Source organism: Bacillus rossius, chromosome 1, assembly GCF_032445375.1.
Source record: "Bacillus rossius redtenbacheri isolate Brsri chromosome 1, Brsri_v3, whole genome shotgun sequence".
Lineage (NCBI taxonomy): Eukaryota > Metazoa > Arthropoda > Insecta > Phasmatodea > Bacillidae > Bacillus > Bacillus rossius.
In genome coordinates this window covers 72712439-72726027 of record NC_086330.1, presented here as the reverse complement: position 1 = coordinate 72726027, position 13589 = coordinate 72712439, and the positions used below count along the sequence as shown (strand labels likewise).

Sequence of the window (13589 nt, the reverse complement as noted above, 5' to 3'; positions counted from 1 at the left end):
TAACATAACCATACATAGTACAAAATTTTCTGGAGTCTATTTGTATACAGTACCATTATACATTTCACTTTTAGACACCCAGCGAAGTTAAGAGGTTTTAATGACACACAACTGATGCTGAACCATACAAAAAAAGGGATAGGATAACACATAAGTTGTTAAGAGATTACTTCGGCATAAATGAAAGTTCATTGTATCCTCTGGAACTTTTGATAAAATTATGTCTGAAAGAAGTCTCAGATGCTATTCCTTACCTTTGTAGTTCATCAGTAAATTTATTTTATGAAATTAAAATAACAGTTCACAAACATGCATGATGCCATCTTTTTTGGAGTATTATTTTACCCTCTCTGCTTTCTAAGTGACTTATAACTCAGCTATTAAACCTGCCTTTACCCCAAAATTATATTATCTAGTATACAATTATCCCTGGTAGTCAAATTTGAGAATAAATGTACCTTTTTCTAGTACCCCCTCAAAGAATAAGCATTGCTTGTTTTTATAGCAACTATGCATTACAAACTAAGATGTAGTAAGGCATCATAATTTTTGGTTATGGGTGATTTGGCCCTCAGTATTGTTAACAGAAATATGTAAACTGGAAGACTTTAGCAACTGTAATAATCTTTGAAACTAGTTTCTTTCCTACAACGTATGTACAAATTTAGATACTCCATAACTTAATATGGGATATGGGTTAAATCACGCAATATAACGAGAGTTATTTTGTGAGCACAAAATATTTTCTTAATGTATCATTCTGAGTATTTTGAGGTGGTTACTTAGTAATATATTTAAAATTGTGTGTTAAGGCTTAGCTGATAACTTTTGAAAACTCTTCATCATTGTGCTCAAAGGCGAAACTGACGTACTTGACTTTGTGACTTTTATCAATATCTATCATGGAGAAATGTGAAAATATTACAAACTTCAAAATGCTGTTGATATACTAATTATTACTCTAGTTCATATAAAACATAAATCAATTACAGGAGCAGCAATTTAAATATTATATTTTTTATAAAATGTTAAAGCACTAAACTATACTTTTGAATTTTCATTTGTTAACTTGACTGGATGTTTACTAGACAATTTTACATTAGATGCAGTTATGGGCAGGGATTTTTTTCAAGGGTTAATTCTAAGTGTTCATTTTAGTGAAAATTAATTAATTAATTAATTATATATATAGAGAGAGAGAGAGACAGACAGACAGACAGACAGACAGACAGACACACACACACACACACAAATACTTGTCCCTGACTATTTTTCTTAAAATTTATTTCAAATCAAGATCATTAGCATTCTAATGTGATTTATTGGTAAGCCTATATATATATAAATCAATGCATGAAAACACTTTCAGCTATATAATTATTTACAGAAACATAACTTCTAAAAAACATTTTATTTTAAAAAATCCTGCTGTTTGTATTTATTCTTACTCAAACCCTTTCCAAGAACCATGTTACCTTAATAAAACATTTTTAAAATTTATTAAATCAAAATACTGACTAAAGTATTCTGTTGGATAACATTCATTCATTATTCTTTAAAGTTCCATTTAATTGTATGTATTAAATTAATTTGCAATGATCTTTAATTTCTGGGCATTTAATCCCTGATTTTCATTCATTTAAATGTTGCGCCTTTTTCAAATAATTCTAATTATACTGAAGAGTACAAAAATTATCTTAATGCTTACATTTCTACCTCTCATCCACGAGATGTGCTTCACCCAGAAAACCACTGCCTGGCAGATGAGGAAATGCAGGCAGACAATGTCTTTGAAAAGAAAGGCAGGGATAAATAACCTGGCTTACAAGAATGTCTACCTGCTAGCATTTACATTTGGCAATATGGCAGTCCCCTTCTCCCTTCTTGTCAGAGATATCTTACTCGGGAATGCCCAAGCCTACATAGAGAGGTCACACACGGGAGATAAGAGAGACCCCTGTAACCTGAACAGTACCACTAGCGCAGAAATGCGGATTTCTCCAACAGTGGAGCGAACCCCTCGTGGTTAATGGTAAAATACTTACATGATACCAGTCTAGTTAGTGTTCCTTGGCAGGACAAAACCCACCAACAAGACCATATGACACACACACACACACACACACACACGTATATATATATACACAACACAAGTATTGAGAGTAAAGGAATTGTTATAAAAAATAAGCTATTTTTTCATATAAACATATGAAAAAAACTGTACTCGTGCAAAAAATCTCCTTTAGTGGAAGATAATTATAAATTATATTAGAAATGCAGGCTAGAGTGTGAAGACATTCAATCACAGAAAATAATATTAAATGTTAAATCCAATCTTTCATAGGATGATAGTAATATGGTAATGATAAAACTTAGCAAAATGAATTTTCTTTTGTTAAACTATTGCTCTATGAGCTATTGTAAAAGTAACTTATTTATTTTGTCTTATTTTATGCATTTGGGTAATATCAGAAAAAAACAAAGACACAGAAAAGAGTTTGGTTCATTTAGAACGTTTAATCAGGTGATGTTTGACCTGGAACTGAACTGTATGTGTATGTGTATGGCAGTGATATACAGTTTAATAGACATTCATGCATCATACACTACTACTGAGTATTGAATGCTGGTGGAAAACTTGCAGACTCAAAATATGCACAGATATCTAATGTGGAATTCATGAACTAGTTTAATGCAATTGGGATTTTAATGTTATCAACATAGATATTAAAATAGTGTTAAATTTTTTTATTGAAGTATAGTTCTTCAGAGCTAATGTAGGTGTCATATTGAGAAGTTTGGTGCCTAGATTTGAACAGGGGGAAAAAAAACCTCTTATGATAACTTCATTTTAACGATTGTTAAATCTTTTCAATTGGTAAATGAAATACTAGTTGTCATGAAATTCATGAGATTTTTTATGTTGGGGCTCATTAAATGTATACATAGTTTACGCTTATCAGTATTTAAAGATTTGCCACTATTGCAAATAGTTGTCACCATTTCAATGAGTGGCAATAATTATGTAGTACAACAAAAAAATCTTACTGCGAAAAAGACACAGTAATTATATAATTTTGTCTCATAAAGTATGCTTTTAAGCTAGCAGCTCTACTTACAGTTTTCTCTCGCACTTTGTTGCAAACAGAGAGTACATTGCCATAAGGCAGCAACTCCAGCACCAGTACACTCCCATTACTGAACGTGAAGGCAGCATCTGGATGGATAAATGCAGCCACCTGCAAAATTTAACACACGTCTTATCATAGAGACCACAGCACTTGTAATACACTTTGCGTCCCTGTAACCTCAGTTGAGAATATATAAGAGCTCAAAGTTAGCAAACATTCTGCCACTCCATTGCAACATTCAGTTTTGCATTATTTCATCAACTGTCAACCACAGCCTTTGTTTCATGTTCCAAATTATAAGCGCTATCATCTTCCTAAAGATAACTAACTGCATCTCACTTATGCCACAGGCATGTCTAGTGAAGGTAAGCCATAATACTTCCAAAATATGTTTGGACTCAGACCGAGGGTAGATGGAAAATTAAGTAAGTGATGAGCCTTAGATTTGACATGCACGTGCAGAATGTTAGAAGAGTGATTGTTATTCCATCCAATAATGGAAACATTAAAATACCCAAGAATCACAAAGTCTTCTCGACAGGAGATGGTTTTATCTTCTAAAAACTAAAATATTCTAGGTAAACATTAGAAACAATGCCCGGGGAGTAGACAGATATTACAGAGAGTTAAGGTTTTAGTAGATGTTTTTATTTTCAGCCTGACAACTTCAGTACCAGGATAGTCAAGGACATAATTAGGTAGTATTGATATAAATTTAGATTTGTTAACAGCTGAGAGAACACCGCAAACTCTTTTCTTCATAGTTAGTTGTGCATTCCTATCATTTCTATAAACAAGATATTGAGTGGTGAAATAATGAGAGGTTATACTGTCAGCATTAAACCAAGTCTCAAACAGATAACATCACAGTTGGAGCTGACTATATTATTAAAGAATTCAACAGATGTATTTCTTAATCCTCTCACATTCTGATAACAAATTGCCAACTCCTTAGGTTTTGTTTTCAATGAAAATTATTAAGAAGCTCACTAGGCAGTTTCTTTGAAAAATATGAGGCATTCCAAGGTCTCACAAAATTTTGCTCTCTGGCCTGTTGATCTGTTAAGAAACCCTTAACACTACTAGACCACTAGGTGTAACTTAAGAGCAATCATGTAATTAGTATTAGGAGCATTTAAGTAGAGGAAAATTATGTCGAAATATTAAAAATACTATCAAGAGGAAGCTGGAATATGGGTGAGTTGGGCCCATCTCACCAACCTCTGCTGCTGGACCTTGGGGTCAGAGGATGTCGACGCTGTCACCTTTGGCATGATCTCGGCTGCCGTGGACAGAACAAGCGACAGTCGCAGATGTTTTTTCGGACAACGATGAAATCCCCTAGATTTGCCATCAGAAAGGCAGATGCTCCTAACTATTTAATTAGTAGCACACCTTCTATCTCGCCAATATGCGGACAATTGTTTCTTCACGACTCCTGTGTGCTGTACAGCAGAAGTTCTTTTGACATTGATGGATTGAAGACTTGGCACTAAACGACCTTCCTCCTAGCTTACCTAATAGGAAACTTATGCCTTTTAACATGGCAAATGCTGGAGACACCAGACTGCAGCGATCATAAGGTAAAACATCCTCAAAATTTAAATGTGATCTTGGCACATTTTCTCTCGTTGTTTGAAAACGTGTTATATAGAAATTAATTTACACTCCATGCATTTATTAAAACAGTGTATTCGTAATTGAAATGCGTTTAGGCAATCTAAAAAAATTTACTGACCAAGATCATGAAAAATACCTTACTTTAAACATAACAAAAGGACACATCATACAACTTTAAACAGAGAAAAATACTGAACTTCAAACACCAATTTTTGTTAATAGGTCATTTCGTAACTGATTTTGTGAAACATGATAAAATAGTTAAATTTCTAGAATAAGTGCTCATCTGAAAAAAAAAAAAAACTCAAAAAATAGTATTTTTGAGTGATACTGTTCCGAAAAGAACACACTTAAATATTTTTAATGTCGCTAACTTAAGCTAACCAACCATTTACAATTTACAGCATTTTAAAGTTTCCTAACTAACCTAACTGTTCAAAATAGTAAAATACTTAAAATATCGCAATGATATTTGGCAGTCATGCATATATACCTGAATAATCACTTTATGTTTATAAGATTTATTTGTATTATAAGTAAAAAATAAATGTTTTATACCTAGTTAAATAAACCAAACAAATGGATTCAGCTTTGTATTAAAAGTTATAACACATACTTAAACAAATAACAAGTAATAATATAATTTTCAGAAACTATAATGTTAAAGAGCAACAATAAGCTATATAAGAAAATACATAAAAAAATATTTATAATGATGAGGTTAGATCACAGCCAACTTTAAATCAGCAATCACACACTTTACTGCAAGGCTGAATACACCTAACAATTAAAGAATTGAAAAAATAATTGGGTTAGCAATTAGAGGTTATAAAATGTATTCCAGAATAGTTTTGCAATCACAAAAACTTATTTAGCACACCAATATGCACGATACATCCTTCCATGTTCATGTAAGCGAATATATACAGGTTAATGCCACTACCCACAGATGACTTCTGCACCAATGCGTCTAAAGAATTTAAAGTTCAAAAATGGATTTGAGCAGTTAACATCGTAATTGTTGTAACCAAACATTGCAAAAACTTTTCCAGGCATAAGAAATAATCACAACTGCTGAAATGTTGGAAAAAAATAAATAAATTCTAAATAGCCAAACTACCCTTATCACAAATGCGCTAACCCTATAGGACCAAGCCCTGCTGCTAGAATGCACTACATAACATGTCTTCGTCTTGTCCTACTACAATATTGAGTATTAACACCTACCTATGCCTGGAGGAACACATAGAAGATACCTGGAGGAAAATCAATAATGATATTGCTATAATGAAAGTAATAATTTCATAAAAATAAAATAACCAATCAAAAGATGGTAATATAAAGATCTTACTTAGATTAGACCAACATAATAACCGGATTAGGGGTTGGGAGTACTGGGTGATGATATACATATACATATTTACAATCATACAAATAATTAAAATGCATTTATAAAGGCAAGATAAAATGTTGATTTTTCTGCATGTTTTCTTGTGACATAACCTCACACTGTAACTGTACATTACAGTGCTAGCCCGCTCTTTTGTGGAGTTCCAGATTCTATGTAAATGAACTCTATAAATGTTTAGAGTTTCTGGAGTTTTTCTTTTCTTTTGTAATCAGTGTATTGCAAGCAAATAGTAACCTTAGCAGCTATCATACAATATCATATTGTATTTTTTGCATGATGTATTGCTTGACTTATGTTCAGCAGGTTTTGTAGCTATAATGAAACATACATATTTTGAAACAGTAAATGTGTTGTTCCCTTCTAGATAGTTGTACCTCTCCTGAAGGGTGGGTGCCTAAAAGGATAGGGTACGGCTAGAAGCTGAACGAGCCCTCGCCACTGTAGCGCTGTAGCATCTAATGTGTGCAATAAAAGAACTGCAGAAATCGCACTACAGTTGGGATATCAGGTTTGCTGTAGCACATTTGTAGCTGCCCTGCAAAGAGTTATGTTTGGATGGTCAGAATGGGCCAGGTCTCAATTTAGTAACAGTACTAAAGTGTATAAGTCATTTAAAATAATGTGCACTTTCAAAAAAAAAAATCACACTGAAGAATGAGAGCATTAAAAACTTCTTAACAATATGTAAAGTTCAATGAAATGAGAACAGAATGACAATTGTTTGCCATTGTTTGCTATGCATTCCTCAAATGATTACTTACAACTCTACTTTTGTTTGTGAATGAGCCAAAGTGGAAGTGTCACCAACAACAGACTTGTCACAAGCAACCTGACTTACCATTGATTTGTCCGACAGCCGCTTCTGAATCTGCCGGCTGATGTAAAATTCCCAGTCACAGGAGGAATTTTGAATTTTAAGAGCAACTAATTTGTCAGATCCAAGATGTGTTGCTTTCATCAATTTAGCATAGGCACCGTTTCCAATAATTTCACTCAACATGAATTTCTCTGAACCTATCAAAATTTACAAAAGAACCTCATTAGGTAACACAGCTATACTATTTGAAATAACAATGGGCCTAAAATGTGAAACTTAATCTTTTTACAACAGTAAAGTCCCCATAATTTTTTACATTATAAAAATTATTTTTACAAGGTTTCTGCACTGATAATTATACTTTCTAATACATACACACACACATATATATAACTAGCAGAACCTGGCAGATGTTGTCCTACCCATTTACCTCTATATATCTAAAATGGATGGTTTGTATGTAATCTACAATCTATAAAGCATTTGAAGTGATATTTTATTTTAAACTCACTCACCAATTACTAATCAGTCACAATCACTATTTGTTATTATTGAAGATTAAAGATGAAAAATTACAATATACAAATTTTCATGGTGATAAATTGAACGGAACAGAAGTTAATGCGCAGCAGTGCAATCTAGTGGCAAGTTATGCCAAAATGGATATTGTGAAAATATTCTCAGTGTTCAAATATAAATGAATACCAATTTTCAGAGCGGTCGGTCAAACGGTGTCGGAATTTATTAACATCATACATACATACATACATACATACAAACAACCAATTTTATATATAGATTAAATAAGGCAACACACAATGAAACAATACATATAAGAACATTAAGATTTTCAACATGATCAAATAATTCAGCAATGACTGCCTAAAATGCAGTACCTAACAAGATAGTGATTTACAGTCAGTAAGAAATTGAGAAGAAAAGTAACGAAATTGTGTTTAAACAAATTTTTTTTAGAACCGGCTTAGTTGAAAAAATAAAATTTTTGATGTGCAGAAATACAAAATAAACAATGTGATAATTATGAAAACACAATTCAGAATCAGAAAAAAATCATACCAACCACTGCAAAATAATTTCCAAGGGTTCACAAAAAAAATAAGTGATTTTTGTAATGAAACATAAACACTACAACACAGGTGCATAATGGTTAAAATGATATGAAAACATGCAGATATTATTGTTATACACTATAAAATTTACAAACAACCAGATTATACGATGGCAACCAGGACTAATAATAACAAAAACCTATTACATGGCTCTGTCATGTTATATTTACATAGTTTCACTATTTACAAGAAAATCTGAAACGGTTTCACAATGAACCAGTAATATTGAATTTTTACATGCATTTGTATTTGGTTAAAATTAAATTTAGCCAATAACACAAATTAACATAATTGGCGAAAAACTAGACAAAAAAATCTCTTAAATGCAGCGTGAGGACCAAAATTAATTAAGAAACACTTTTTTCCTGCACTATTATCATTGATAGATAGAGATATAATTTGTTTATATGGTTGAGAACTAACAAGTTGACACTACAGTAGAGCATCCTGTATCCGTAATTCTACTTACTGGAATTTCTATTATCCGGATGTTTTCCGAGAGTTAAAAAAAATTTACAAAATTTAAAAATATATATATATTTTTAAATGAATTATAATATATATTAATATATATTATTCCCGCGGAAGTAAATACCGATTGTTTGCGCAGTTCACGCCCCGTCTAGTCAGTCAGGGTGCACTTGATTTTATAAACACTCAGCGAGTTATGATGGAAGCCAAGGCTTCCGGTCTCGCGACTGCAGTGCACGGGCGTCGAGCGCGTACAGTATCAGGAATTGGCGGCAGCGGCCCCGCCTACGCGTGAGCGCGCCGTGATAACGCGTTGTAGGGGAGGGGGAGTGGTGTATTGTGTGCGTTCAATGTCAGTATTGCTTGTGGTGCGCGATCGCTAGTATGTACGTTCCTGCAGACACGTGATGTTTTCAAAACATAAACTTCCTGGTGATGAGGAAAAGAGTAGTAAACGAAGGAAAAAAGTTCTTACCATTAAAGAAAAGGTTGAGATTCTCAAGAAACTAGATGCTGGGACTTCTGTTAAGAATCTCAGCCAATCGTATGATGTCGGCCGACGATTTACGACATAAAGAAACAAAAGAATGAAATGTGTAAATTTTATTCAGACAGTGATACGAAGAGAGAAATTGAAAACAGAAAAACAATGCAGGGTAGTAAATCAAAATGTAGCGACCTTGATAATGCTCTTTATCAATTGTTTCGTTTGCGGCGAAGTGAAGGTGTTAGCATTTCTGGACAGATGCTGATAGAACAGGCAAAAATGTTTCATGCCGAACTGAATATAACATACGATTGTGACTATTCGTTAGGGTGGCTTCATAAATTAAAAAAACGCCATGGAATTTCTTTTTTCAAAGTTAGCGGTGAAAAGCTTTCTGCAGATACAGCGGCGGCGGAAAAGTTTGTTGTTGAGTTCGCAGAATATGTGTTGGACAACAACTTAACAGCAGACCAAGTTTACAATGTGGACGAGACTGCTTTGTACTGGCGTTGTATGCCTCGAAGCACGCTGTGCACTGCAGATAATCCTCACAGCGGGATGAAAGATTCTAAAGACAGATTGACCGTGCTTGGTTGTTCAAATGCTGCCGGTACCCACAAGCTAAGGCTACTCGTAATTGGCAAAAGCTTGCGCCCAAGGGCGCTAAAAGGTGTTAAAGTGTTACCCGTTGAATACCGAGTTACAAAAACCGCGTGGATAACATCTGCAATAACCACAGAATGGTTTGACAGTTTTGTGCGCCAGAGCCGGCAACACTGTAACAAGATAGACTTAGACCCGCACTGCAAGATTGTCCTTGTGCTAGACAACTGCTCCGCGCATCCTGCAGCTGAAACACTAGACAGGGATAATGTTTCTGTCATGTATCTGCCCCCTAACTGCACTGCACTAATCCAACCGCAAGATCAGGGAATATTACGCTCCCTAAAATGTCGTTATCGCACAGAGTTCATGAAGCACTTTTTATCTGATCTGAATGGCGGCAAAACGATCTCAGAAATTAAAAAGGAATACACCATAAAGGATGTCATATGCTCACTAGCTCGTGCATGGGAAGGTATGCCTGCGTCAGCATTTCACAAGGCATGGTTTAAATTGTGGCCGACTTTGGTTTATCGTGACGAGGTTCATGACAAGGGAAATGAAGCCGACTTCAAAGGTTTTGAAAAAAAAAAACGTGAACGAACTGCTGGAGTATGCCAAGAACATAACAAATCCAGAACTAGAAGACTTACAATTGCAAGAACAAAACATTGTGGAATGGTTTTGTGTTGATGATAATGTTCCCGTTGCGCATCACTTTTCAGATAAGGAGATTAGACTCTGTTAAGTGTAACAAAGACGACGGAAACAATGAAAGCAGTAGCGATGAAGATTAACCACAGGAGAAAATCTCGCAAGATGAGTGCCTTCACCACATTGAACGATTAATAGCTGGCCTAGAGCAATGAAGTTATATCAACGACCAGCAAATTATGCATTTGTATATGCTTCAAAAACAGCTGACTGAAGAGAAGCACAAACGTGTGCGGCAACAACGCATTAGTGACATGTTCAAAAAAGCTCCTGTTTCCACACCTGCTTCAACTACGAGTGAGAACATTGACGATCCAACACCTGGCACCAGTGGCACAAACGTAAACAGTTACGTTCAGAGTGACAGTGACAGTGATTAACTTTAACTTCTCCTGTCTTTAACAATGTGTGACGATTTAGGTAATTTTTGTTTAGCTTTTTAAATTTAAATTAATGCGACTGTTAAACAATGTTTCTTACACACTGACAAGTGGGGCCGTATACAGTGATTATTTCAATACAGTTTATCTAAGTTCTAGGACATTATTTTTTATTCGCGGGACATGTGTAGCCTACAGTGAGTCATGGTAAGTGTTTTTTTATTTGTAATGTACCGTACCTAACTGTACCATGTGTTATTATTTTATATTTTATTTATGCAACATGTGGATACACCAAATCACTGTACAAACTGTATGTAAATTACGTAATTGTAACACAATTCATTGAATGTCAAACGTCTCGCCTACGTCTGCTTGCTTCGCGCGGACATCATGGTACAGTCACGTAGCTGTAGCGTGCTTCTAGGCAAGGTCTGATAAGCATGCCCGTGGCAAGGTCACAACACCGGATGTAGCTGTCATCACCCTACCCCCACCCCCCTTGCCGTCCTCATCTACAGCTACAGGATGTTCACAAACTTCGGAAGCAATTTTTTTTTTCAATTAGGGGGCCTTATAGTGAATTTCTACTTTCCGGAATTTACTACTATCCGAAATAGTCTAAGTCCCGACCATTCCGGATACAGGGTGCTCTACTGTATTGTCTGAAATAACTCAGGGTACAATTCCCTACTTGTTAAACAGTTTGAATAACAATTTATCATGTTGTCTGATCATATTCAGTACTTGGTGAGGTTTCTGGTATATTGTAAATAACAGCTATTTATTCTTTTTGAGAGTATTTTTGTTTGCCACCTGTTTCATGACAAATTTAATTATTTAATACTTTTTAAGGGTTCCTGATGCTTTGCTTGCTTTAGGGTGTGTAAGCCATTTTAAGTTGATATTTGTAGAGTTACGTTTTTATGTGCATCCACATATTTTTTAAATAATTATTCTGTTTGTTGCATTTCTTTGGTATGTAAATACAGGGATTTTTCACGAAGGCTTTAAAATGGTTTCATTAGTTGTATAAGTGTGAGAAGAAAAAAAGAAAAAAAAACCACACAAACACTGCCTGCAAGTGAGAAAGAAAAGTGAGTTGGTATAGTTCCTTATTGCTATGTGCCCATGGCTGGCTAATTTTTTTTGTGCATATTTGTTATTTGTGATTGGTTTTAAATTACATCACTTAAGTGTCTTTCATCTTGGACAACAAAAGAGGGGTCTTAGATAAAATTTTTTGAACATAGACCTTTTAAGGGCAATTGTCTGTTGTAAAACACCAATACAGATAAACAAAACAATAAATATGAACAAAACATTGAAAACACTCCAATGCTAGCTATTGTAATAATTTTTTTTCGTAATTCCTAAAAAGGAACTGAATCAGAAAAACCATACAAATTGAAAAGCTTTCATTTCATGCGGGGAAGGGGGAACCATTCTGAAAAATAAATTTAATGTTTTTAGACTGTAGGAACAACCTGCTTGTATGTTTTCCACCAAACTGTTGTCAAGAATAATTAACTATCTAATTAAGAGCTATCTTGTTCAAATTGCACGTGAATTTGTTTACAGCTATATTATCTTTTATTACATAATAACCTTTTCCAATAGTTTAATGTTTGCCTGTGTTTAATTTTTCAAACTACAGCATCTGTCTTCGCGAAATGAGATGCAAGATTTAAAATAACGAGAAAATAAGAATCAATGCAACTTAATCACACAAAATAATACAATAGGCCAAATTTTTACCTAGAAACCATTTGCAAAAATAAGAAAGAGTCCACGAAGGTATATGAAATATTGCTGACACCTACTCATCTTTTGTGACTAGTTTCTGTAAATTCAAACTGTGTATGAGTATGACTATGTCTATGAAATTTCATTACATACAGGGCAGAGCAGAGGAAATGCATGTTTTTTTAAACTAGTATGTTTCCTGGACATATTGTCACAATCTGAAAATTTCATTACTTTTTTTTCTTCTTAAAATTATTTTACTTTTGTATCTCGTTAGGTTAACGTGTTGGTGTACGTGCACGTTTCCAGGCTCGGCCGGTTGATTTCGACACACGGGTAGTGGAATATAGGTTGCTGCGATGGTAGTTTGCAGGCACCGTAGGCTTTTGCGAGGCTGCGTGGTTTGCCGATTCTCGCGGGCCGCTGGCCAGGGCTCGCCGAGGGATTGCACCACGTTGTTCCTAAAAACCTGCTGCGCTACGCTAGTTTCTTGATTGCCGTTTTGTTATTTCTGCCACGCGAGGCTTTCGTGTACTCGTTTCGAGGACTCTGTCCTGATTAGTGTTGCCATCTTGCGTCCGAGTTTGGAAACGTGGGCAGAAACAATCGAGCAGCGCGAGAGGGGGAAGGGGAAGCTCGCTCGCGCCTGCGCAGAAGGAACTGTCGACTTCGCTTGTTTTGGTTTTCCTTGCAGGAAGGAGGGACAGCCATTTTCCCCGTGGCTAAGTTTTTCCCGGTGTTCGTGTTTTTTCGGGGTGACCTCGTTCGGGAGGTAAAACCCTCGTCCAGGGAGTGAACGGGGCTTTTTCGCCTTCGAGACCTCGCTGGACGGGTACTTCACGACAGTACGGGGCAGAATCACTGAGACGAAGTGAGGGTAAGTGATTGGCAGTGATGGATAAGGAGACTAAGCTTCGGGCTGGACGATCTTCGTCCAGTACTTAATCTTTTAAGAAATAACGTAGTATTATTCCATCCATATTATTTTTTTTTAGTTTAAAACAAATCGACGTCTGGTTATAAGCATGCATGTAGTGGGAACTGGGAAGTAGACTATTCCTCAGCGGAGCTGCGGCGAT

General features: G+C 35.2%; 1 protein-coding gene across 4 annotated transcripts in view; it reads right to left on the bottom strand.

The window, feature by feature from the left end:
- Positions 1-13589, bottom strand: part of LOC134537618 (mitotic checkpoint serine/threonine-protein kinase BUB1 beta-like) — a 222425-nt gene that overhangs the window by 25834 nt on the left and 183002 nt on the right. For all 4 annotated transcript variants that reach the window (XM_063378288.1, XM_063378282.1, XM_063378272.1 and 1 more), the window contains exons 16-17: positions 7001-7176; positions 3120-3239 (exon numbers count right to left, since the gene is read on the bottom strand). In XM_063378288.1, coding sequence (XP_063234358.1) covers positions 3120-3239; positions 7001-7176 — 296 coding nt within the window. The remainder of the gene's footprint in view (positions 1-3119; positions 3240-7000; positions 7177-13589) is intronic.